General features: G+C 43.6%; 2 protein-coding genes across 5 annotated transcripts in view; one reads left to right on the top strand and one right to left on the bottom strand.

Annotated features, from left to right (window-relative positions):
- VPS13B (vacuolar protein sorting 13 homolog B) overlaps window positions 1–11,010 on the top strand; it is a 787,290-nt gene extending 776,280 nt beyond the window's left edge. For all 4 annotated transcript variants that reach the window (XM_069600522.1, XM_069600521.1, XM_069600524.1 and 1 more), the window contains exons 59-62: window positions 1,861–2,037; window positions 4,989–5,091; window positions 5,580–5,829; window positions 9,181–11,010. In XM_069600522.1, the coding sequence (XP_069456623.1) occupies window positions 1,861–2,037; window positions 4,989–5,091; window positions 5,580–5,829; window positions 9,181–9,429 (779 nt within the window). In that variant the 3' untranslated portion in view covers window positions 9,430–11,010. The remainder of the gene's footprint in view (window positions 1–1,860; window positions 2,038–4,988; window positions 5,092–5,579; window positions 5,830–9,180) is intronic.
- A 344-nt stretch (window positions 11,011–11,354) lies between these two features.
- On the bottom strand, window positions 11,355–20,998 carry COX6C (cytochrome c oxidase subunit 6C). Its single transcript, XM_069600532.1, has 4 exons — window positions 20,906–20,998; window positions 19,844–19,975; window positions 18,771–18,898; window positions 11,355–11,470 (listed from the first exon to the last, which is right to left on the bottom strand). Exons 2-3 carry the CDS (start codon window positions 19,952–19,954, stop codon window positions 18,785–18,787), a joined length of 225 nt encoding a protein of 74 aa, XP_069456633.1. The 5' UTR covers window positions 19,955–19,975; window positions 20,906–20,998; the 3' UTR covers window positions 11,355–11,470; window positions 18,771–18,784.
- Window positions 20,999–27,893: the final 6,895 nt, after the last annotated feature.

Raw genomic sequence — 27,893 nt, 5'->3', positions numbered from 1 at the left:
GACTCCTGACCTCATAGATGGGGAACAGAACCTCAGATTCCTCAGACTGAAGACGCGGGGCGAGCTCCCAGCCCAGGCCCCGAGACCGGCTGTCGTAGGGTGCCCGAGACCGCCAGGGTGGCCCAGGCCAACCGTGAGCAGCCTCCTCTGCTTCCAGCCTCGTGTGTATAAGAGGTTTGGGAAGCCATGGTCTAGGCTGGGAAACAGACCCTTCGCTTCAGGTCACTGTTAATCTGTCAATACATAAACCTAAATGGTGCTGTCAAAATTTAGAAGGGTGGAATCCATGAAGAATGTTCCCTGTACAACTGACGCAAAGGAACTGGCCTCTTTGTTTCGCTGGACTTTGTTCAGTAGAACATGACTTGAAATTAGCAGGTCATTAACTGAGACCTGGAAATCTCCTTTTACCTAGGAGACTCTGAACTAGTGGCATTTGGAATAATGGGATTTGACACGAGCTAAAATTTCCACCCGGGAACGGTGCATTTTCATTAATGCTAGCAGGTTTGAGTTGAAAACGGAATTCTGTCAAGAATTGTAATGAAATTTTTACCTCTTGCTGGAGTAGGGAACCCTTCACTCCGTTATGGCAGAAAAATCTGGACTTTTGAGGCCTTTACTCAAACTCACCACTGGTCCCTCAGAGTGAGAGGAGCAAGGAGGGGACCCACAGAGGCCAAGGGATTCACACGCCAGCTCCACACCTGGCCCGGCTGCCCCCTGGGAAAGCTGCCAGAGCAGACAGCCGTGAGCTCTGGGCTTCTAGCTGTTCTCAAGCAAAGAGATAAGTGGCCAACCCTCAGTTGAAGTGAGAGAAAAGGAGATTTTTCCAAGACTGGTCAAGGAGAGAAGCTTGTTTTATAAACAGGATCAGTGACTAGCTTGGTGGTTAAGAATGAGGCTGTGACTCTGACCCTCTAGACTCAAATCCTGGCGCAAGCACGGGACAGCTGTGTGACCTTGGGAAAATTCCTTAACCTCCCTGTGCTTCGGCAGCCTTGTCTAGGAGCTGAGGATAAAAACCGTGACTCTTGAGGATTGTGAGAATTAATGATCTCCTACAAGTAAGCCCTTAGCATATAGTAAGCCCTTGAGACAGATTTACTGTAATAGAAATAATTACTATATCAATAATTACTCTTATTATATAATTAATATATTAATATTGTTATATTAAACGGGCTTCCCCAGTGGCTCAGAGGGTAAAGCGCCTGCCTGCAATGCAGGAGACCCGGGTTCGATCCCCTGGGCCGGGAAGTTCCCCTGGAGAAGGAAATGGCAACCCACTCCAGTATTCTTGCCTGGAGAATCCCATGGATGGGAAGAGCCTGGTGGGCTACAGTCCATGGAGTCGCAAAGAGTCAGACACGACTGAGCAAGCTCACTTCACTATATTAAACAATTGCTCTTATTCTTACTAAAAGAGCAAATAAGAAAGAGGCTTGCCCTTTTCAGTTTTTTCATCCCCAGATTCAGTGAAAATGTATTTGGCTCACTCTCCTAAGGAATTGTTCGTGCTTTTCTCTAAACTGTGTTGCTTGATTTCTGGAGAAAGGTGTATGGGTGCGCTTGGAAATAGTCCGGCATGTTTATTAAATTCTAAACTGAACTTCATAGATCCTGGCTGTGTTGGGGCAAACCTAGTCAGAACATCGTGTTTTGATGAAGATACTGCAATAATAAATGTCTAATGGCCTCAGTGTCCTTAGATAAAAGGTAAATAAATGCATGGTAGAGAGCTTTATAATGAGGGTGGGGTTTCATTTTCAATCCAAGCAAAACTGTTCCAGATTGAAAGCTTTCACGTTCTCAGGATTTCATGCCTCAGTCCTTACCCAGGCTTTCGTTATTTTTCAGGTGCAATTGCTGGTATAGTTGATCAGCCAATGCAGAACTTCCAGAAAACATCGGAGGCTCAAGCTTCAGCAGGACACAAGGCCAAGGGTGTTATCTCCGGCGTGGGGAAAGGAATCATGGGGGTGTTCACGAAGCCCATTGGAGGGGCTGCTGAGCTGGTGTCACAGACTGGCTATGGTGAGTCCTGGAGAACTGGCCAACTCGGACATCACTGGTTACCTTGCGTTACTATACCAAGGTTTCCCTAAGATAATCTAGCCCCTCACATGACCAAGGAGTGAAAAATAAAATAGATAAAGCTATAAATAATAGTCTTTCCCTCACCTCCCTAGGCTTATCTACACGAAGTGTAAAATTGGACTATTACTAATAAATTATGATAAAATTATAGAGCTAGGAAATCAATTAGTAATTTCAGTGTATATGTGTCACAGAATCTTTCCATAGTCATTTAACAAAGCAGGCTTTAATGAAAAATAACGACTGAGAGGTTGAGGACAGAAAGTTGAATATATCAAAGCAGAGAGTAGACTGACTTTTTCTGGTGAGCAATTTGAAAGAAAAAAATAGGTCCTAAAGCAGGAAGGTTATCTTTAAAAAACAATGCCTGTGAATTTGGAGAATGAAAGAGCACACGTGTGTTGGTGGATGCATGCACACTGCCTGTGCAGCTTGGCCTCAGGCGTGGCTTTCTTGCCATCAGACTCTTGCTATTGTAGCCAGGCCCGGTCTCCCGGCCAAGGTCAGCAAAGGTGCATCATCTGCCACTGAAACCCATTCCCAGAGCAGACTGGTGCGGAGAACCGGGCTCGTGGAACTACCGCCTTAGGATGGTGCCAGGGCTCTCCACAAAGCCGTGCACACACAGTGGGGGTGTGGGAAAGGGAGCGCCTCTTCCTGTGCTAATTTTCTGCATTCTGGGCAGAGCACATTAACTGACCTTACATAAATAGTTGTTCCGTCACTAAGTCACGTCTGACTCTTTGTGACCCCATGGACTGCAGCACGCCAGGCTCCTCTGTCCTCCATCTCCAGAGTTTGCTCAAATTCATGTCCATTGAGTTGGTGATGCTATCTAACATCCAATATTTAAAAAAGAAGTCTTTTTTAAATGAATTAAATGCATAGATACTACAATAAATATGGTACTTTACCTTGAAGACACTTTGGCATTTGCTTGTGAAAATGAGTGTCGGCAGGTCTGCAGTGTGAGTTACTGCAAAGTGGTGACGGTCAGTCAGTCAGTTCAGTCACTCAGTCGTGTCCGACTCTGCGAGGCCTCCCTGTCCATCACCAACTGCCAGTTTACTCAAACTCATGTCCATTGAGTCAGTGATGCTATCCAACCATCTCATCCTCTGTCGTCCCCTTCTCCTCAAATAGGTAACTGGAATTACTTTTTTTTTTGCCTCACCACAAGGCTTATAGTGGAGAAGGCAATGGCACCCCACTCCGGTACTCTTGTCTGGAAAATCCCATGGACGGAGGAACCTGGTAGGCTGCCGTCCATGGGGTCGTGAACAGTCGGACATGACTGAGTGACTTCACTTTCACTTTTCACTTTCACGCATTGGAGAAGGAAATGGCAACCCACTCCAGTGCTCTTGCCTGGAGAATCCCAGGGACGGGGGAGTCTGGTGGGCTGCTGTCTATAGAGTCACACAGAGTTGGACACGACTGCAGTGATTTAGCAGCAGCAGCAGCAAGGCTTATAGAATCTTCCTTAGTTCCCCAACCAGGGATTGAACACTTGCCCTTGCAGTGAAAGCACAGAGTCCTAACAACAGGACCACCAGGGACTCTGGAATTGTTACCTTTGTGCCTAAAATCAGTATCACTCTGGTCATGAAGTGGTGGCTGGCTGGCATCACAAACGATGGGCAGGCGCTCTGCACATGTAACTGCATCTGGCCGTAGAGTCCGCGGGGTACATTTGACTGCGGCTCTGCGCCTCACTAGATCTGACAAGAGGCAGCCAGATTAGGGCATAAAACCCGTGTCTGAGAGGAAGGGAGCGGGAAGAATGCCCGCGCTCAGGCAGCCTTCCGGAGCGGCTCCTTTAGGAGACCACACAGACAGGAACACGTGTTCCCTCCCCTTCCCCTCGCCGCCTCCCCCTCACGCCTGCCTCTCTTTCCTTACATGAATGACATTTTCACTCACAGGGAAACTGACAAAAAGTACTGCCACAACTCATAACTGGACAAAGTTAAACGCTCCCTTATCAAATACTTACACATTCACAGAAACAGTATTCCTTTTGCCATGGACGGCAGCAAGATAAAGTCAACTTAGACTTCATAAATTCCTCTGGTCTTGAAAGCGCCTTTGTCCCTCACTGCATGTTTCCCAAGGCTGTGGGGTTTCTCCCTTATGTAAGAGCATCTCAGAGCAGAGCTTCACATGGCCTCGTTGGTTTCCATCATTCTTGTAAAAGTTTTATTACCGCTCTGAAGGTTTTACAAACCACTAACTCTTGGTCTAATGACTATGCCTCGTTTATAAACATTTACAAGCCTTCAGAAAGCACACAGGCTGTACCATCTCTGGTTCCGGAGCGTCTCTGGAGGACTACGTGGTGCCCTCGTTCGGTGCTGGCACCAGGGAGAGCGTGTAATAAACCAGAGGCCCCACGAGCGCTCATAAATATATATGGATTCATGTCTAACAGCTGGACTGTCATTTAAATAGTGTATCTAGGCCAACCACGCGCCTTCGTGTGCATCTCTGTGCGTTGTTTTTTGACAGCCACACCGCAGATACAGACATACTGTGATACTAAGCAAGGAAGTCAACTAACAGTCTTGACTTTTGCGTCATATCAGCTGTAAACGATGTGTAAGCTATTGCTCAGGCCTGACTATTCCCAGGAGCATTATGCTTCCTCTAATTGCCCGCCTGTACTTGGACTGTACATATTTCATATTTCAGCTTGCAGCTAATATAAGATCACTCGGGTTAAGAGCATTGCAATGTTTAATGATTATCTATACACTTACTTCCAGAGATGTGACATCATTTTGGAACTGTAGCGTTTTATAGATGGCTCTGAGCAAATGACATCACTGTAGCATGAAGCTGTTTTCCAGAAAACAACTAGTAAAACCCCCTTACTTCTCTTACTACAGGTATTTTACATGGAGCTGGACTTTCTCAGCTTCCCAAACAGCGCTATCAGCCAAGTGATCTGCACGCTGACCAGGCTCCAAACAGCCACGTCAAATACGTCTGGTAAGATTATCTGGAGGCTGGTTCAGCTGCACACGTGCATCGTATGTTAACAGGGCCTGGCTTCCTCTCAAGCTAACGGGCCACCCTTCCAGGGGAGCCCACGAGGAGCAGCTGTTTTCAGGGGAGGCTGCTGGTCCACAGCTCTGGGCTGGCAGCAGAACACCTGTCCCCATGTCCCACTCAGGGCAGGATGTCCATTGGCAGAGGTGCCAGGGCCCATGATAGGCCTGAGGTTATCTGTGTCCTCATTAGGGGTGACATTTCTAACGGGGGGGGGGGGGGGAAGAGGACTCACCAAACCAAGGGGTATCTTTGTCTTCAGGAGGAGCTGGGTTCGAATGACCAGAATCAGAATTAAAGTGAGTTACACATTTCAAGATGACATGATGAGATTGGTGAGGGCCCTCGCTTTGTTTCAAACCGTGAGCCCTGAGAGGTGAGCATCTCTCCCAAGCTGGCTGTGGCCTCACCTTTCTCCTCTGACACAGGAAGATGCTCCAGTCTCTGGGCAGACCGGAAGTGCACATGGCCCTGGAGGTCGTTCTGGTGAGGGGCTCAGGCCAGGAGCACGAGGGCTGCCTGCTGCTGACGTCAGATGTGCTCTTCGTGGTGAGCGTCAGCGAGGACACCCAGCAGCAGGCCTTCCCGGTCACGGAGATTGACTGCGCACAGGACCACGAGCAGAGCGGCCTGCTCGTCGTGCAGCTCAAGCAGCCCAGAGTGGCCTGTGACACAGAGGTACCTTTCGACAGCAGGGTGCCCGGGGTTAGCTGCCGGCAGCGTGGAGACCCGGGGTGACCGCAGGTACCGGGTGTCTGTGAGCCGGCAGCCTCTGCGGTGGGCGCCAGAGACCAGAAAGGCTGCCAGGGCCAGGGGAGGCAGGAGGCCAGTGGACTCGCCGCTGGGGCTCAGCCACCCGAGAGTCCAAGGTTAGTCGTGTGGGGCTGGGGTGCGGGAGCTCCAGAGTGAGCGTGTCTGAAGTCCACAGGGCAGGCCCGAGTCTGCGCGTGGCCTGGGAGTGCTGCAGCCGGTCCCTCCAGCAGGGCCGACAGAGAAAGGGCCACCCAGGAGCGAGGGGCGTCACGCGTGGGACAAGCACAGGCACCGCCTCCCTCAGCCCCAGCTCATGAGAGCTTGGGCTCAAACTTTTTGTCTCCAGCTCTCTCCCACCCCCTGCTCTGTCTTCCGTGCAGCTGTGTCCCCTTCCCCGTGGGACATTTCCCACCCCCTGAGCAGTACACGGTACCTCCTGGGGACACTGCCCAGGCTCCGGCGGCAGGCTCCTTGGCCACACGACAGCTGGGAGGGGGTCCATTCTGGGTGCTGGGGGTCAGAGATGATCGCGGGCTTCCTGCCGTCCAGACCAGGGTGAGCACATGCACCCACTGGAACCCTGCCCTGCCCCTGCCCCCGCCCCCTGCCTCTGCCTCCCTGCTGACGGCCTGATCCTTGGGGCCCCGAGAGTTGACCTAGGAAACGGACATCTTTTCCCACACAGCTAGACTGGGGTTGGATCAGAGGTTAAGAGGAACCTGCCTGTCCTAACTTAGGGTATAAGTAGGTCCCAGAAAGCCCAGCAAACCTTGCCTCTGGCAGGTCCTGCCTGATTCCTTCTTTCATTATGTTCTTCCTGGTATGGGAGCCTGCGTCTCCCTCACACCACTGTTTGGGTAAAATTATCTGAGAAGATGGAAGGCAGCCAACCACAACAACTCTGAGATTTCTCTAGTTTCTTGGATCATAATCAGTCAGGCTTTAAGCAGGGGCTTGGCACTAAGACTACATTGCTGGCTCAAGTTGATGACTTTCTGGGAATAAACAGAGGTCAGATGTCCAGCCTGACTTTATTAGATCTGCCAAAATCTTCTGATCCAGTTGACAATAAAGCAGCAATAATCTGGCTACAGGCCTTGGCAGGGGATAGTATCATTATCTTCAAGTCCCTGGTCCTTAACGAGAAACTTCCAAAGCCCTGAGGAGTATCTGTGACCATCGTTATTCCTCAGTTGCTTGGGAACTATTTCAGATCTTAAACTATTGAGACTAGAGAATCAGCATTTGCTGTGAGTCTTCTCTTTGGCTTTTCTGCTTGAGGAGGGTACTGTGGGGAATTGTAGCTGGAGGGGAACACACCTCAGCTTCCCTGGGAGTTACTGAGACGGTTGGAGTCACCACTCGTTTCCCAAGGGTGCTCAGGATGAAGGGGTCAGAGGCAGGAAGAGATGACTGGGAGCAGGAACACTGCAGGGCAGCTTACACAGCAGCAGGAGGCACTGGGCAGACCAGCAGATTTGCAACCCTTCAGCCTCTAAATTCCACTTTCTCACCCTTTACCTCTAACCCCAACTCCTTATTAACAAACAAAAAGTAACTGCCCCGTTAATCCTGTGTCCAAACCCTCCCCTCCCCGACTCACTCCAATGGAGACCCAGGCTGCAGAACAAAAATGCCCCCCAAAATGTTTTGGAGACAGTAGACGCTTCGTTACTAATGCTCTAATCCAGTCTTTCCAAAATGGGAGTGGGGGTCACTCAGCAGTGCTGCCTGACAGTGCCTTTTCCTCAGTGGCCACGCCCAACCTAAGCCTCGGGCTTAAAGCCGGGCTGGGAAGCCTACCCACTGTCTTCCAGTGAAAACTAAAGAATAGTGTTTTAAAATCTTTGCATGAAATGGTTTTTCTGGGATTTTGCTCTAGATGCTAGCAAACATAGCTCCTTTGGATTTTGGAAGCAATTAATTTGTAGATGACATCATTCAGTATATTCAAATACGGCAGGATTTTTTTTTTTTATCAGCATTTGCTTTTCTTAGTTAAATGCAGCCATTTTTAGGGTAATAATTGCTTAATATGCCTGGCACATTATTGAAATCCCTTATGAGAGGCTCACAATGAGTCAGAAGGTCAATTTATTCCTTGGCCATGTTCCTTTCACAACATGGGTTTTCCTGTGCTGCTGTTCAGGAGAAGCAATTAAGACTCTTGTGTATTCGAAGCTTTCCAGCTGAATCCTGACCCCATCAAATGATATCATCAGAGTTCTGGCTTTTGCCTGGTGGTGCACAGCTTTCATCTGTCAGTGAATCTTTGGGGGCCTTTATTTTCTTTCCCAAACTTAAAAATATGAGACTGAACTCTGATGGACGCCCTCCTTATTTTTCTGGCAGGCAGCCCTCTTTACCACCCCACTGGCTTTCTGCCACCTGTAAGACATCCTTGGCTGCACTGTCTCTGTGCCCTACACAGAAACATATACCTTCTTTACTACTATTTCAAGAACTCAGAAGTCCTCATTAAAATGTTTATAAGTAAGTCTTCCAGAGTAGTCTTGCCAAACGTTTGGTAGGTATAGGCCATGGAGAGGTCAGCGGCTACCTGATTCCCAGAGACCAGTGGCTTACTGGAAACGTCCCACTCCACTTGATTTACACAGTAGACAGCTACAGAATTCTAGGATGGGGGGCATTTATAGCTCCACTCGCCTCTGATGGGTACTTCCTGAGAAAATCTCTCTCAAGAGTTTGGGAAGCGCATCAGTTCTTCTATTTGAGCTCCACAGAAGACGCGCCAGACCCTGACAGACCATGAATGCGCTTTGCAGCCTCCCTCTTCTCCATAAAAACTTCCCCTTCCTCTGCCCAGTTTTTTTTTCATTTTCTCTGGCTTTAAATCCTAATATTTATAAAGCAGAAAATGTTACAGTTCAAAAGGTATTTGTTTTCTAAAGACTCTGTCCAAAGCCACTGGTTTGAAAGAGGTAAAGAGGTTCTGTCTGGAGAGGTTTCCAGAGACAAGCAGAGCTTTTATCTCAGGGTTTAATGTTGATTAGATTGAAACAGAGGAAAGATACTCCTTTGTTCCTGGACTAGGCTGGCAGAGAGCAGTGACAGATGTTTTTAAGAGTTAAGAGTAAAATATTCCCAAATCGTCAAACATGGGACTTTTACACAACACCAAATGCTTATTCAGTGGCTTTATTAGATAACCTAAAAGGCCCAACATCCAGTGTATCAAGGCAAGAGAAGGAATAATCTTGTTATGGAAGTGTCCTTAAGAGGGTTTGGCAACTGAAAACTTCTTTTGGGTCGCAGGTGGATGGAGTTCGAGAGAGACTGTCAGAGCAACAGTATAACAGACTTGTGGACTACATCACAAAGACCTCTTGTCACCTGGGCCCCGGCTGCTCCTCCGTGCAGACTTCATGCCCTGTGGTGGCTGTGGAACCGCTCCCCTCCACTGTGAAAACCTACCATTACATGGTTGATCCACATTTTGCGCAAGTTTTCATTAGTAAATTTACCATGGTGAAAAATAAAGCCCTGAGGAAAGGGTTCCCTTGAGTCCCCTCCAAGGTGTTGATTGCTGCTTGTGCAATTTATTTTTGAAAAACCTAATGAGCTTTTAACATCTATTGTGGACACAAAACCACTGTTCAACTCAAATTCTTCCTTTTTCCTACAACTAAGATACTTCAAAATTGAGTGATTAAAAAACTTATTCCTTCCTGTTTGGGTCTTATCATGTACTGAATATACATTCCTTTTTGCTCTTTTTGCTAAAATTTCTACTTTAATTAAGATCGTCAACTCTGTAGTCAGGCATTGGAAACAGATGTAAACTTCCATCTCCTGCTGCCTCTCTTTTTAGGATGAGACATCATCTTTGCCTAACACCCTTCTCTGCAGAAGTTTAGCTTTCAATGAAATTCAATGCTTAGGATCTTACTGTTTAACTTGTTAATGTTATTTAAACGTGATGCCATTTTAAGTGAAAGTGGCCATGTACATTCCTACTCTAAACTTTTACTGAAATTTTACTGATGACTTATCCAGGTACATTTTGGAAAAATGTCTAATTTGTTTTGCTAGGCAAGCAAATCTTTTTTTGTCTACTGTTAAAAACAGATCCAGGGTGCTCAGGTGAGTTTCTTCAGTTCCATAAGCAATGCACTACTGGGGAACTCCCACTACAGGATACTTTTATGGACGGACTCACCCTGATGCCTTAGCCAAGTCAAGGACCCCAACATTAACCTTAACAGTACTCCATTTTGATGACTTAGCTTGATCCAGCATAAAGATATTCCCATGATTTTCTTTGTTTTTAAAAAATGGATTTGGCTCAAGATCCTGGGTCACCACGTACACCTTGAGCATTCAGTAAAAATTTGACACTCCAACTAAAACACATTTTTACTCATTACATCCAAACTTCAGCCTACAACCTGATAACCTCCAATTGTGAGATGCTAAGAAATTTCAATTTCAAATGTGCGCTTTAACTTAAGCCTCACATGTTACTGGGCACAAGAAAGAGATCACTGCATAGTTGTTTACTGTTAATGGACAATTTAGGCTGAATATGAAAACAATGGCTCCACCATTACTTTGCTGTATCATACTCATTTAGGAAAGTGACAGTTTTGTCAACCACAAGAGTAACTATTTTTAAGCTTGTAAATATGTATTAAGTCTTGTATCTTTTATGATAATTTTGCATACTACTTCTAATTGTTATATGAAATTGTTTAAAATAAAATTCTTGAATTACTGATCATATATAAACGTGGGTTCTTAAAATGCAGGTTTTCGCTGATAGCTGGGTTTATTACAGCTTACATTATTGGACTCAAATTCTGCACAAGAAAATTTGTTAACCCAATGAAAGAACTGGGGATTCAATTACTGGGGATTCAGTTAGTTTTCACTAAAATGACACAATTCTTAAAGCTCTTTTGATCACAACAAAAACAATTACTAAAGGAGAGAAAGGTCCTAAGACCTCCTCTGAAAAATGTTACCACACTCTCAATTAGCAAATATTACTCAACCTCAATTCCAATTAAATAACAATTTTTTGTGTGTGTATTCCATATTGTACATGCATACGTTAGGCCTTCAATAAAGTGATAACTGAATAAAGAGCCTTAAATGTCCATCTGTCCAGTGGCTGGATCCAGCAGGGCAATCCGATAACAATGATTTTATTGGAAAGACAGTCTGTTCCTTTTAAGAGCCCACAATATATATACAGTCATGTAGGTTCATGCAGACCCTTTAAACCCATGGCCCAGGCAGTATCTCAGTGAAATGGACAAAATGTGAGAAGAGTCAAAAATGTCCTAGAACAGTAAAAATTTTAATCAATATTTAAAGTTACCTTCATAAGACTCATAAAATTAAAAATCCCTGACCAATTCTAATCCACATACCCCAAACTCTACATGTCGGTAAGAATAACTGAACAAAGACTTAAGTGTCCACAGTATTTGTTAATTGTTTATTTATTGAGAGACTATTTCTCACCCCAGAGAGTCACAGTTTCATAGTTCAGGAGCACAGCAAAGTGACAAACTTCCAAGGAACTCAACCCAAAGAGATTCTGTGGAGAAAAACAGAGTGACCAAGTTAACGACAGTCACTCTCTTAATAGCTCGCCACGCTGGGCCCCCCGAGCGCTCCCACCACCGACTCAGGCCACGTTTCGCCCCCTCCCCCTTAGTCCAGGAGCGGCCGTGCAGGCTGCCTGGGCTCCAGGTCCATTCTCCCCATGCTCCCCAACTTCCCTGTCCAACCTCTTTTCCATGTGGGGCGTTCACATCTTTTTCCGAGGTTTCCTGCTTTCACGTACCAAATTCTACCTTTTTTTCTCCAAGTCCACCCCATCTGTTCCCGTCTCAGACCCATACTGTTCTTAAAAAGCAGCAGTCCATTTGTTCTAAACTTTTGTATTCTTGTCTCCAAATCTGCCCCTCTTTATTGTTTTTTAAGCAATCAACTTCTTATAAGTAAAAGGTTAAAAAAAAAGTATTTAAAAAATCAGTCTGTTAACATCTGATTTATGAAAAGCATAACCACTGTGAAAGTTTTGAAAATTTCAAAGGTACAAGAAAACAGCAGTGTTAAGATTCCACACCCAAAAAACTAGTATTTTCTTCATCTTTTTACCTTCAGCCTTTTTTCTTATTCACTTTTAACACAGATCACCCTTTACATAAAACATTGTTAGTTTTCTATTTTAGTAATTCCTGTTACTTTGTGATTATCAATTCTAACAGACATAACAGTCCATGATGGAAATTACAATTCCTATCAGTTTTCCAACCACTGGGAATAAACTTGTTTTTCTACTATTATGTATTACATATATTAAACCATGGCTACTTAATACATGTATCGGTCTGTGAAAGCAACTACAGAAATGGAATGTAACAGAATTGAATCTAATACTAGGCAAAAGTTATTTATATTCAAAATTATCCTTAAATTTTAGACACAGAACCTTAATTCACACTGTCCATGAGGCAGTGGACCTTGACTATCTAAACCAGAATCTCTAGAAAGCCACCAAGTCACCTGTGGACATCCAAATAACAAACCATAAAAGGTTTCAAATACTTCAGGGAAGAAGGAAAAGAGCAGACCTTGCACACAATGTTCTGGGTTGTCTGAGGGCCTCCCAAGGGACTATTTCTATCTTTATCTCGGAACACTGGTGACAGTGGTGACTGCGTTTAAGGGACTTACGAGACACCATCAAAAAGACCAACATTTGTATTGTGGAGGTGCATGAAGGGACAGAGAGTTTATCTGAAGAAATAATGGCCAAAAACTTCCCAAATCTGAGGAAAGAAATGTATATACAAATATGTTACTTGGAAGTAAGATGAACCCAAAGTCTCCTAACATCAAGACACATTATAATCCAACTGTCAAAACCAAAGACAATAAATCCTGGAAGCAATGAGAAGATTCACCGTCTATAACAGAGCTTCTGTAAGATTATCAGTGGACTTCTCAGGAAAATGTCCTTCGAAAATCAGGAAGAAATTAAGACACTCCCAGATAAACAAAAGCTAAAGGATAAGGAGTTCATTACTACTAGATCTGCAAGGAGAACTGTTCAATTTGAAACAAAATTACACTAGATAATCACTCAAAGCCATACTGAAATATAAAGTTCCCTGGCAAAGGTAAATATATGAATAAATATAAAGCCAGTGTTAATCATGTTTCATACCCCCACTTTTAATTTTGTAGTATTTAAAAGGCAAAAGCACTAAAAGAAAGACATCTGTGTTAATGGGCACAATGTCTAAAAATGCCATTTGTGACATTAATAACAAAGTAGGGGAACAGGGTTGTAAAACAGAATTTTTTATGTGATTAAATTTTTGTATGTGTGTTATCAGCAATTCAAAATAGATTATAACAATAGGTTGGTTTAAATGTCCCAAACCAGCAGTCATGGATCTGAGGAATGGATACAAAACAAGGTCCAACTACAAGCTATCTACAAAAGATTCACTTTAGATCCAAAGATACACATACTTGTGAAGTTAAGGATGAAAAGAGACTCCATACAGACAGCAATCTAAAAAGCAAGAGTGGCTATACTGTTAGCAGACAAAACAGACTAAGTCAAAAAATGCTACAGACACAAAGGACATTTTATAATGGCAGGGTCAGTTCACCAAGAAGGCAGATTATATACACACCAAGCATGAGAGCAGGGAAATACATGAAGCAAACACTAACAGAATTGAAGGAAGAAACAGACAGCTCTATGTAACAGCAGGTGACTTAGAATGTAAAATCTTATAGAAAACCTAAACAAACTCTTTGGCAAACCCAATACTTTCAATAATGGCTATAACTGAAATGACCAGACAGATCATTAAGAAAATAAGAGGACTTGAACACTACAGACCAATCAAATCTCGTTCTACCCAACATCAGAATATATACTTTTTCTTAACTGCATATGGATTAATTTCCATGTTAGGTCATAGAACAACAGATTTTAAGACTGAAATCACATAAAGTATCTTTGCTGGTCACAATGGATGAAACTAGAAATCCTAACAGAAGAAACAGATATACCAAGGGAACATTTCATGCAAAGATGGGCTCAATAAAGGACAGAAATGGTATGCACCTAAACTAGAAGAGGAGGATATTAAGAGATGGCAAGAATATACAGAAGAACTATGCAAAAAAGATCTTAACAACCCAGGTAACCACGATGCTGTGATCACTCACCTAGAGCCAGATATCCTGGAATGCGAAGTCAAGTGGGCCTTAGGAAGCATCACTATGAACAAAGCTAGTGGAGGTGATGGAATTCCACCTGAGCTATTTCAAATTCTAAAACATGATGCTATGAAAGTGCTGCACCCAATATGCCAGCAAATTTGGAAAACTCAGCAGTGGCCACAGGACTGGAAAAGGTCAGTTTTCATTCCAATCCCAAAGAAAGGCAATGCAAAAGAATGCTCTAACTACCGCACAAATGCACTCAACTCACACACTAGTAAAGTAATGCTCAAAATTCTCCAAGCCAGGCTTCAAGGGTACATGAACTGTGAACTTCCAGATGCTCAAGCTGGTTTTAGAAAAGGCAGAGGAACCAGAGATCAAATTGCCAACATCTACTGAGTCATCGAAAAAGCAAGAGAGTTCCAGAAAAACATTTATTTCTGCTTTATTGACTATGCCAAGGCCAAGACTGTGTGGATCACAACAAACTGGAGAATTCTGAAAAAGATGGGAATACCAGACCACCTAACCTGCCTCTTGAGAAATCTGCATACACGTCAGGAAGCAACAGTTGTAATTGGACATGGAACAACAGACCGTTTCCAAACTGGGAAAGGAGTACGTCAAGGCTGTATATTGTCACCCTGCTTATTTAACTTATATGCAGAGTACATCATGAGAAATGCTGGGTTGGATGAAGCTCAAGCTGGAAATCAAAGATTGCCAAGAGAAGCATCAATAACCTCAGATATGCAGATGACACCACCCTTATGGCAGAAAGTGAAGAAAAACTAAAGAGCCTCTTGATTAAAGTGAAAGAGGAGGGTGAAAAAGCTGGCTTAAAGCTCAACATTCACAAAACTAAGATCATGGCATCTGGTCCCATCACTTCATGGCAAATAGATGAGGAAACAGTAGAAAAAGTGACAGACTTTATTTTGGGGGGCTCCAAAATCACTGCAGATGGTGATCGCAGCCATGAAATTAAAAGACGCTTACTCCTTGGAAGAAAAGCTATGACCAACCTAGACAGCATATTGAAAAGCAGAGACATTACTTTGCCAACAAAGGTCCATCTCGTCAAGGTTATGGTTTTTCCAGTGGTCATGTATGGATGTGAAAGTTGGACTAGGAAGAAAGTTGACTGCTGAAGAATTGATGCTTTTGAACTGTGGTGTAGGAGAAGACTCTTTAGAGTCCTTCGACTGCAAGGAGATCCAACCAGCCCATCCTAAAGGAAATCAGTCCTAAATATTCACTGGAAGGACTGATGCTGAAGCTGAAACGCCAATATTTTGGCCACCTTATGCGAAGAACTGACTCACTGGAAAAGACCCTGATGCTGGGAAAGATTGAAGGCAAGAGAAGGGGACAGCAGAGGATGAGATAGTTGGATGGCATCACCGACTCGATGGACATGAGTTTGAGTAAATTTGGGCAGTTGGTGATGGACAGGGAGGCCTAGTGCGCTGAAGTCCATGGGGTCGCAAAGAGTCAGACACAACTGAGCAACTGAACTGAAGGAAAATAGAAAAATCCACAAATAAGTTGAGATTAAACAACATACTCTCCAACCACCAATGGGTCAAAGTAGGTTTAAGAAGAGAAGTTTAAAAAGATCAAATCAACAACCTAAGTTTACCCCTTAAAAGGTAGAAAAAGAAAAGCAAGCTAAACCAAAGCCACAGAAAATAAAAATTATAAAAAACACACCAAGAAACAGACTTTAACTAAGTAAGAAGATTAAATCCACAATCAAAAAACACTCAACAAACAAAAGCCTAGGATAAGATGGCTTCACAGGTAAATTCTACCAAACATTTAAAAAAGTTAACCCCAATCCTCCTCAAGCTCTTCCAAAAAACTGGAGAGGGGAACACTTTCAAATTCACTCCATGTGTTTTTTAACTTTCTATAACATTAAAGACATCTTAAACGTGTATGCGGGAGAGACTGCCCTTCCATGTTTTCCTGTGTCTCTCACATGTCTCATGGCCACATCTGACTCACCACCTTATTTAAAAATACAAAACATTTGGGGATTCCCTGGTGGCTCAGTGGTAAAGAAGCCACCTGTGAATGAAGAGACACAGGTTTCATCCCTAATCCAGGAAGATCCCACATGCTGCAAAGCAACTAAGCCCGTGGGCCGCAACCACTGAGCCGGTGCTCCAGAGCCTGGGAGCTGCCATGACTGAGCCCATGAGCCACAGCTACTGAAGCCTGTGGCCCAAGAGCCTGTGCTCTGCCAACAAGAGGAGCCCCTGCAAAGAAAAGCCCCCGCTCACAGCAACTAGAGAAAAGCCCACTTAGCAACAAAGACCTAGCACAGCCAAAAATAAAAGTAAAAAAAAAACAAAACACATTCTATAAGACCATCAAATATATTAAAGACAAATTACAAAGCAATAGCCCAAATACAGATGCTAAATCCTCATAAAATACTAGCCAACAATTCAACAGTTCATTAAAAGGATTATACACCATGAAGAAGGATGATTCAACATATGAAAAATACACCGCAGAAGGACAAAAAGTCACATGATCATTTCAACTGATTCAAGAAAGCATTTGAAAAATTTAATACCTTTCCACGATTTAAAAAAAAAATTCAAATAAAGAATAGGAAGAAAAACTACCTCAACATAATAAAGGTGATATATGAGAAACCCACAGCTAATATACTCAATGGTAAAAGACTTAAAAAGTTTCTCCTCTAAAGTCGGTGTTGGCGGGGACAAGGATGCACATTTTTGCCGCTTCTCTTCAACCCAGTACTGGAAATCCTAGCCAGGGCAATTAGGGAAGAAAAGAAATGACATCCAGATTGGAAAGGAAGAAGTAAAGCTATCTGCAGATGATCTGATCTTATATGCAGAAAACCCTCAAAGGTTGATCGATCTCTCTCTCACACACACAGAACTGTTAGAATAACTCAGCAAAGCTACAGGATATGTAATCACACAAAATCAGTAGTGTTTCTATACACTAACAATGAATAATCAGAAAAGCAAATTAAAACAATCTCAATTATATTAGCATTAAACTACAATTCTTAGGAATAAACTTCAACAAGGAGGCAAGACTTAATCTACTGAAAAGTATAAAACATTGCTGAAATTAAAGAAACAAATAAATAGAAACACATCTTGTGTTCATGACCTAGAATACTTGTAGCTGTCAAGATGTTCGCACTACCCAAAGTGATCTATATAATGCAATTCCTATCAAAACCCCAACAGCGTTTGAGAAATAGGAAAATCCATCCTAAATTTCATGTGGATTATCAATAAGATCATGAACAGCCAAAACAATCTTGAAAAAGACAACTCTGGAGGACTAACACTTCCTGATTTCAAAACCTACTATAAAGGTATTGTAATCAAGAGTGTAGTATCAGCATAAAGATGGAAATATAAACTAATGCAATAGACTAGAGTACCAAAATAAACCCATCCACATAGAGAAGAACACCAATGGTACTAAGACTAATAGGAAAAGGAAAATTTTTTCAACAGATGGTGTTCGGAAAACTGGATATTCACATGCAAAAGAATGAAGCAAACCATTTCCTTAATATCATATCCAAAAATTAACTCAAAATAGATCAAAGACCTAAAGAGCTAATTAAACTGTAAAACTTCAGGGAAAAAGTAATACTTTATCACAGTGAATTTGTCAATGATTTCTTAAATATGACACCAAAAGTACAGGCAAAAAAAAAATCAGAAAACATCAGAATTTCAAATGTCTGTTCACCAAAAGACACAATCAATAGATTGAAAAGGCAATTACAGAATGGGAGAAAATATCTAAATCATAGCTGATAGGGGCTTTTAAATAACTCCTACAACTCAACAAAAAACTATCCAATTAAAAATGGGCAAAAGACTTGCATAGACATTTCTCCAAAGAAGATATACAAACAGCTAACAAGCATGGGAAAAGAGGCTCAACATCATTAACCATTAGGGAAATACAAACGAAGACCAAAAGAAAACAATACCTAACACTCATTAGGATGGCTACTATCAAAAAACCAGAAAATAAGTGTTGGCAAGGATGTGGAAAGATCCTTGCACACAAAAGTTGGTGAAGTGTAAAATAGTGCAGCCACTATTTAAGAGTATGGTGGTTCCTTAAAAATTTTAAACCAGAACATCATATGATTTAGCAACTCCACTTCTGAATATACACTCAAAATAGAATTGAAAGCAGGGTATCAAAGAGATATGCACACAGAACAGCAGCATTATTCACAAGAGCCAAAAGCTGTATAAAGAATCTTTAACAGATTATAAGGATTTAATGATTATAAGCAATCATTAACAGATGAATGATTAAACAAAATGTGGTATACAGATAAAATGGATTACTTAGCCTTAACAAGGAAGAAAATTCTCACACAGCTGTAATGAGTAAACCTTGAGGATATTACACGAGGTACCCAGACAGAAGCATGCTGACTGCCTGGGGAAGGGGGAAATGTTTCATGGGTACAGATGGATACCCATTTGCAAGATGGGTTGTGCAACAATGTAAAGGTACTTGACAATACTGAACTGTACGTAATTAAGATTGTATATTTTATGTATACACACAACTGAAAGATTTTAAACAGTAACTTAAAATAACCATATTACCTTTATATTCCAAATCACTTTGCACTCTGAAAGATACCAGCCTTCCTCATCTCCTCAAAATCTTTCATGGAATCATAATTTCTGTAGAAGTCTGCATATGCCTTCTTTCTTTTTTCAGCCACGGCAAACTAAAAGGTAACAATCACATTCAGGGTTTATTTTTTAGATTATTAGAAACAATATCTAAAGACAACATAAATCACCAAGTTTGCGTTCACCTTGAAGCCCATTATTTTATTAAGGCCCTTAAATAAGTAATTAGGGCTTCCCTAGTGGCTCGGTGGTCAACAATTCACCGGGGTTCAATCCCTGGGCCCGGAAGAGCCCCTGGAGAGGGAAAGAGCAATGCACTCCAGTATTCTAGTATTCCTATCTGTGAAATCCCATGGACAGAGGAGCCTGGCCGGCTACAGTCCACGGGGCCACATAAGTTGGACATGACTTAGCAACTAAACAACAAAGAAGTAGTAAGTTAAAATGAACTTTTTAGGATGGATCTTAATTTGGCTAGCATCCTTATAGGAGGAAAAAACTCAGAAACATACTAACACATACAGGACCATGTGATGAGAGGGAGAAGACAGACATGTTCTACAAAGTCAAGCAGAGAGGCAACAGCAGAAATCAACCCCAAAGTTTTTTTGTTTTTTGGGGGGGCACTGGTGGCAGGTGGGATCTTAGTTCCCCAACCAGGGATAGAACCCATGCCCCCTGCACTGGAAGCTTGGAGTCTTAACCACTGGATGGTCAGGTAAGTCCCCCACAGCCATCTTGATCTTGGATTTTTAGCCTCAAAAATTTTTTTCTATTGTGGAAGCCATCCACTTTGTGGTATTTTGTTATGGCAGCCCTACCAAATTAAGCTTCATTTAAAGATGGAAGACAAGCCATCTGGAGAATGAGATACTGCCCCCATCACACTGAGGTGGGTGGAGAAAAGTAAGAGCAAGGGAGCACCCTACAAAAGGAATTTCTTTAAAAGACTCTAAGAACTATGTATGAAAATGAAATACATTTTCAAATTGAAAACATTTTTGGACCGCGAGCACAAAGTAAAAATAAAACATACATACCTTATAGAAAGTTGCAAACCCCAGGGAGACCATGAATGCTCCAACAATATGAAATCGCAGACGTTTGGCCAGGAGGCCACGCATCTGAGGTTTTGCCAAAGCAGTGGACATGGCAGTTTTTCTTCTCGACGGCTAGAATGAAGAGAGAGCTCTTAGAACTCTTCTGCATAATACATTTTAGTACCTAGAGACACGAGCAGGACAGTGGACCAACTCCTCTACCAACACGTAAGCTCTTTAGGGGCTTAGTGACTTCATCTTTTTCCCTTTCACACACTGAACGACCATCCTAAATCAGCAAGCTGATTGCGGCCCAACAGTAATCGGGGTACAAGACAGACACGGACCTCTCCGAATTACAGGAAAGATTAGCAGTGGTTCTAGACTGATAGCACAAGTGCGAACGACTCTACCACCAACTCATTTAATCCTGTGAGCAGGTGTTTTCCCGTTTTACTGACAAAAACCGTGACGCACGAAGGTCAGGGAAGCATTTCAAGGTCGCGCAGTCAGCACTAACACCCGGGCGGGACCCCAGCAGGTCCCCCGGGCCCCCGGCGAGCGCCGCCCGCGCGGGGCGAGAAGGCCGTGCGCGCGCGGAGGGGGCTGCGGGAGGCCCGCCCCGCCCCCGCCCTCCAGCCTCCCAACCCCAACCCCGACCCCGACCGCCACCACAAAGCCACAGCCACCGAGCGCCACGGAGCCCCGAGGAGGAAACCACTCCCTTCCTGCAGGTGAAAACACCGGGACCGGACAGGTCAAAGGACGCCGCCAAGGTCACGCTCGACGCGGTGAGATACGCAGCGGTCCCCGGGGCCGGGCCGGCTGCCTCAGAAGCCTGGCGGTTCCTCGAGGCCCCTCTCACGCCCCTCAGCAAACCCGGCTCCCCGGGAGACCCTCCCCGAAGAGACCGCAACGCCGGGAAGCTGGGGTCGACACGGGTCAGAGGTCCGAGGTTTCCCGACCCCAGAGATGCAGAGTAACGGCTAGACAGGCAGACCCGCTGCGGGAGGCTGCAGATGGGGGAATCCAAACAAGGGAGGCAGTAGGCGCACGACTCACCTCAACCACGACGTCCTCTCAGGCTGATGGAGAAATGGACGGCGTTCCCGCAGCGCGCAGGCGCATAAATAGAGGGAGGGGAGAGAGGACCCGGCTACGGTGGCCGAAAGAGTCCAAAAGGCCTCCGGCGCGCCTCCCGCCGGTCACAGCTGACGTTAACCAGGGTGTTCAGTCTCTTCCGCCGGTAACCTTGGATTTATTTACACTATGACCTTCTGCGTCAGTTTCCTTAGTAAATTGGAGATACTGATCTTCCTCATACACACAGTTGATATGAACTGATTAAGGAATTCAAAGATTTTAAATGTGTGAATTTAAATAAATATATACCCTACAAATAGAGCAAAAATCTTCCTGGACATGGATTGCTCCGACCATGTGCACAAACCAACATTTTCATTATGACTATCCTTATGCATATAGCCACTTGTTTGGGTAAACAGTGAACCAGACAGCCAAGTTCCAGAAGCTCACAGCCCAGCAAATGAGACAGACATAAACAGAGTAATATCATGAATCCCAACCAATGGATGCTGTAGTAGACAGCTGACCTAGCTGTTGCAGAAGCAATTACCTGCTTAGCAGAGTTGAACAACTTTTGATGGAAGTACTTGTGTGGACTTTTAGTAAGAGACGGGTGTTTTTAAAGGAAGACATCTGGAAGTTTATGGAAAGCAGTCTAAGACTTGTGCCTTAGGGGTGTCAGACTTGGTTTTTATTGAAATAAGCTGACTTGGTACTGCACTATTGAAGTCAACTCAGCAAGTGCTGTGAAGGATTTATAGGCTACATGATATTGATTCAACATACATGGATTGATACCAGGCTCTGCTATTAGTCAGGCAGATCATCAAGCAGGTCGTGGAGTCTTTGTCCTCAGAGACTTGTTAACAGATGGTTCTGGGGAGTGAAACCTTTCAGTTATAAATGGTGGTAACTGAAAGTCAAAGTAGATTTGTACCTCAGCAACATTTTTCAGGCTACTTATTGTTGTCCCAAGACACAGACTAAACAAACTGAAATGTCAGAGTTTGGAGCAGAGAAAGGTTTATGGGCCTCCCAGATGGTGCAGTGGTATAGAATCTGTCTGCCAGTGCAGGAGACGCAGGAGACACGGCTTTAATCCCTGCATCAGGAAGATCCTCTGGAGTAGGAAATGGCAACCCATTCCAGTATTCTTGCCTGGAAAATTCCATGGACAGAGGAGCCTGGCAGGCTACAGTCCATGGGGTAGCAAAGAGTCAGACACGACTGAGCGACTAAGCGGACACACACACAAGCAGAACAGGCCAGCCATCCTCAAAAGACCTGAATTCCCTGATGGCTGGGGGGAAGAGTTTTTAAACACAAACTTTACGGTGAGGGCTACAGATTGTGTGACTTTCTTGCAGTTGGCTGGAGGTGAAGAAACCAAGCGGTGTCCAGGACTCGTGCGCAGCCTCGCGTTACCATCCTCCACCTGGCTGGGTGAGGGCCTTCGTTCTGCAGAACTCAAAGACATGCTGTTATATATCTAGGAGGTGAGTAATCTGGAAGGTGAGTCTTAGAGAGTAAATACAGACCTGAACTAACAGAACTAGAATTTAATAGCCATTGAAATATAACCTTTTTCTCTCCAAAATTACCCTCACTTTTACCACATACAACTAAATTAAGACTAATTTGCATACAAATTAAGTCCAGTTAACTGATTACATAGGGTTTTTACGCTAGCTATATCGAAACTTTTCATAAGGAGTCTCAGACTGAACTGTTTATAGGCCTCTCAAGGCCAGGAAAGCCATGCCAAGGGCTGGATGAATTTCTTTCTTCTAGAGGTCCCCCAAATATCTAGATTCCTGCACCTGCGAGGAAGCAGCCTTTCTTGTTTGCCTGATAAGGCTGTTCAGAACCTAAGAGCTTCAGATTTCTGGATGAATCAGGTAGAAAGAAAAGGTAAGTGTTTCAATTCTACTCATAGAGACGTAATTTACCAAACTGCTTTTAAATCATAATTAGCATGAGGGGAAGGGTTTCCTTATATCTGGAAAACACAGATCAAAACCAATAATATTCCAGACAAAGAAGCATGAAAATTAATATAACCATATCTACCAGTTCACTCAACAAGCAATTCTTTTGTTAATAGTTTTATGACACCATCAGATTTTCCATTAGGATTCTTTCATTTCTTACCAAATTCAGCAGTATGATCTGAAAGTTATCAGAAACATGTACTTGTCCCAAAGTCCTTACTGTGAATCTTCTGGAAGATGAAGCACTTTTGCAAAAGCATCAGAATACAATAATAACTGTCTGTACATGACAAAGGACTTTAAAATGCACAATTAAGTACCTGACAAAGTAATTGACAAAGAAAATTTTTTACTGCTGTGACACACATTTTAAGATAATAACTAGACTAACGACTGATAATATTAGCGGATAGGGTAAGGGGTCCCTGGAGAAAAAAAAGAATCAGCTATAGCTTTTCAATTATTATTATTTTTTAAATTACGTATTTGTTATTTTTGCCTGCATCAGCCCTTAGTTGCAGCAGGCGTGATCTTTCGTTGTGGTGCAGCGGCTCCTGGCTGCAGTGAGCAGGCTTTTCTCTAGTTCAGGCATGCGGGCCCAGCAGCTGTGGTGTGCAGGCCCAGTTGCCTGAGGCACGTGGGATCCTAATTTCTCCAATTATGGGAACACATACTGGCTATTTATGAAATTAAGAAATTATTGTAAAATCTCTTCTTTGGAATGAAAGTGATCTTACGGTTTAGAAGTACATACTGAACTATTTCTCAATCAAGCGGCTTGATGATTATTTCCTTCAATATAATACAAGTGGGGCTGGCAGGCAGGTAGAGAAATGTGGCAGGGGTGTTGATTAGGGGAGAAATAATCAGAGGTTAGCAAATGGTTTCTATGAAGAGCCAGGTAGTGGCTGTGGGCCAATGTCTTTGTTGACAGTATCCAACTATCCTGTTAAGTCGCTCAGTCGTGTCCGACTCTTTGCGACCCCGTGGACTGTAGCCTAACCAGGTTCCTCCATCCATGGGATTTTCCAGGCAAGAATACTGGAGTGGGTTGCCATTTCCTTCTCCAGGAGATCTTCCCGACCCAGGGAGTGAACCCAGGTCTCCCACATTGTAGGCAGACGCTTTACCGTCTGAGCCACCAGGGAAGATCCAATGTGAATGCAGCCACAGGCAAAATATTAATATAAAGGAGTGAATTTGACTGTGTTCCAATAAAACTTTATCTATAAAAAAAACTAGTGGGCTGGGCTTGGCCCTTAGGCCAGAACTTGCTGACCCCCTAGTCCAATAGGAATTATTGTGGCTGGATCATGGTTACACAGTATTTCATCACACTATTCTGTCTACTTTTGCACATGTTTGATGTTTTTCCTCAATAAAATATTTGCAACAAATGAATATCTTCAGCATTATTTACAAGCTTCAGACCACTCTTCAGCCTTCTTGGTATTATCCTTGGAGGTGACTCATACCTTTTATTTTCCTTTTTGTATATAGGCTTTTAAATGCCAACCTCATCTGAAAGCCATTTGGCCTTTATTTTCTGCCATATTGAGACTATCCATAACTACATTTTAATTTTTAAATTTAATTTTCAATTTCTGGTCCTCTCATTCCTAAGTAATTTTTTTTTTTTTGGCTGTGCTGGGTCTTTGCTGCCTTGTGGTCATTTCTCTAGTTGCAGAGAGTGGAGGCTACTCTTCATTCTGGTGGGCAGGCTTCTCACTGCTGCAGCTTCTCTTGTTGCAAAGCTCCGGCTCTAGGCACACGGGCTTCAGCAGTTGCAACATGTGGGCTCAGCAGCTGCCGTTCCAGGGCTCTAGGGCACAGGCTCAGCAGTTGTGGTGCACAGGCTTCGTTGCTCTGCAGCATGTGGGATCTTCCTGAACCAAGGATCGAACCTGTGTCTCCTGCACTGGCAGGCGGATTCCTTACCACTGAGCCAGCAGGGAAGCCCAAGCCATCCTATTTTAAGTGGAATCAGACCACAACTAGCATTTCCCTAAATAAATTAAGAAATATAAAAATTCTACTCCCTCTCAGTCTAAGGGACTCATTTTATAAACGTTTACTGAGGTTACTCTGGGCCATACTTCACAGCAGTTTTTGTGGAAGCAAACGTGACCATGAGTCAGTCTCAAACTTTGGTGAGCTCCCAGAGTCCTACTTCCTCCATCTAAACTCCAAGACACTGCCTTCTAAGCTTTCCATATCTTTCATACCACCAGCTATTCTCATTATTGATAGAATTAAGCTCATGTATCAATTTTCTGTGCTTTTCTCCTTGCCTTCTAGAGACAGAGAGAGTGACTCAGTACAAGTAAAGGTGAATGCAGCCCCGGGAGACAGGATCTTAGTGTGCCTGCAGCTTAACCCAAAGTTTCCAAGCTTTGCTTACCTGCACACCCCTATACTATTACTCATTAACATTCTTCCTTACATTGACTTGTTTTTTAAAAATCAGTGTAGCTATTAGTATTTGGAGATGTTAACCTGCGCTTTCCCATTGACCATACTGCCACCATTCCCCTGGGAGGAAAAACATTCTACATGCACTGACCTAAGGGTAGTCAGGTAGCACAGTGGTAAAGAATCTGCCTGCCAGTGCAGGAGAGGCAAGAGACACAGGTTTGATCCCTGGGTCAGGAAGATCCCCTGGAGAAGGAAATGGCCACCCACTCCAGTATGCTTGCCTCCAGTATTCTTGCTGCAGGGGTCACAAAGAGTCAGACACGACTGAGAGTCTGAACTGACTGACTGACACGGGTAAGTAGAATCATATGGTGTTTCATTCATGCAGAATTGCCTTTCTATTTAAGGCCGTTGTACCTGTATGCCACACTTTGTTTATATGCTCATGGGTGTGTCAGTGTCACGGAAACTGAGGCTGTTTTCACCTTTGGCTATTGTGTATAATGGTGTTAGGAACATGGGTTGTAGATATCAGTTTGAGACCCTAATTTCAATTCTTCTGTTTTATGGGATCTCTCGTTCTCATTTTCACTCTCAGCTATAGATATATCTGAAGATACCAACTGTAAACTTTTTAAAGTTTTTTTTTCCCCATGAACCAACTCCTAGGGAGTTCAGTTCAGTTGCTCAGTTGTGTCCGACTCTTTGTGACCCTATGAATCGCAGCACACCAGGCCTCCCTGTCCATCACCAACTCCCAGAGTTCACTCAGACTCATGTCCATCGAGTCCGTGATGCCATCCTGACATCTCATCCTCTGTCGTCCCCTTCTCCTCCTGCCCCCAATCCCTCCCAGCATCAGAGTCTTTTCCAATGAGTCAACTCTTCGCATGAGGTGGCCAAAGTACTGGAGTTTCAGCAAAAATCCCAGGGCTGATCTCCTTCAGAATGGACTGGTTGGATCTCCTTGCAGTCCAAGGGACTCTCAAGAGCCTTCTCCAACACTACAGTTCAGAAGCATCAATTCTTCGGCGCTCAGTCTTCTTCACAGTCCAACTCTCACATCCATACGTGACCACTGGAAACACCAGAGCCTTGACGAGACGGAGGATAACTGCTTCACAATACTGTGTTTGTTTCTGCTACACATCAACATGAAGCAGCCATAGGTAACGTACGTCCCCTCCCTCCTGAGCCGCCTTTCCACCTCCCACCCCATCCTGCCTCTCTAGGCTGTCACAGGTAACCAGGTTTGCATTGAGCTCCCTGTGGCATACAGCAGCTTCCTGTTTTGCATACGGTAAAGTCCATGCTTCAGTGCCACTCTCTCAGTTTGTCCCGCCCTCTCCTCCCCACTGTGCCCACAGGTCTGTCGTCTGTGTCTTCATCTCCATTGCTGCCCTAGGGAGTCAGTTTTGCTTTGTACTTTTTTAATGTTGCACATTTCTCTCTGAAGATGTTTGGTTGCCCATGCATACTTAAGAATAAGGCGATATAAAAGCTCATCTCCAGCTCTGTGTCCATGGCAGGGTCTGTCAACCGGCAGATGTCAGTTTAGGTGAGGAGACAGGGAGCAAGCATTGAAGTTTTAGACCTCATAGGGCTTCCCCGGTGGCTCAGTGGTAAAGAATTCACCTTAGTATAGGAGATGTGGGCTTGATCCTTGGCTTGGGGAGATCTCTTGGAGAAGGAAATGGCAACCCACTTCAGTATGCTTGCCTGGGAAATCCCATGGACAGAGGGGCCTGGCAGGATACAGCCCATGAGGTTGCAAAGGATTCGGACGTGACTTAGTGACTAAACAGTAACAACAAAAATGAAATGAGGAAGCACATGTGCTGATCAAGACACCAACTCACGTGTTCACTGACCAATCTCTCACCAGACAATTCATTTCTTTTGTTTTAGTGGTATTTGGTTTTAGGTCTTATGAATTTGTTTTAATTTCTTTCCCCTCAACTTTATTGAGGTATGATTGACAAAAGTTGTATAAATTTAGGTTATACAATGCAATTTTTTTTTGTTCTCATTAAAGTGTGCAATGTGATGCTTTAATGTATACGTACACTGTGAGATTATATACAATGGAATATTATTCAGACATAAAGAAGGAAATCCTCCCATTTGCAACAATATGGATAAACCTGCAGGGCATTATGCTAGGGGAAATAAACCAGACACAGAAAGACAAATATTGTATGATCTCATTCCTATGTGAAAAAAAAAACCGTCAAACTCACAGAATCAGAGAGAAGACTGGTGGTTTCCAGGGACTGCAGGGTGGAGGAAATGGGGTTGTTGTCTAGTTGCTAAGTCGTGCCTGTCTCTTTCTGACCCCATGCACTGTAGCCTGTCAGGGTTTACTGTCCATGAGAGCTGCTATCTAATGGTTACAAACTTTCAGTTTGTACTAAGAGGAATCAGTTCTGAGGATGTAAGGTACCACATGGCAACTATAGTTAACAATACTGTATTATATTCTTAAAATTTACTAAGAGACTGGATCTTAAGTGTTTTCAGCACACATATAAAAGAAAAAAATGGTATCTTTCCATTTC

This window comes from Ovis canadensis, chromosome 9 (assembly GCF_042477335.2).
Source record: "Ovis canadensis isolate MfBH-ARS-UI-01 breed Bighorn chromosome 9, ARS-UI_OviCan_v2, whole genome shotgun sequence".
In the NCBI taxonomy this organism is placed as follows: Eukaryota; Metazoa; Chordata; class Mammalia; order Artiodactyla; family Bovidae; genus Ovis; species Ovis canadensis.
Note: the sequence above shows the minus strand (reverse complement) of the source record. Positions and strands in the feature narration are given on the sequence as shown.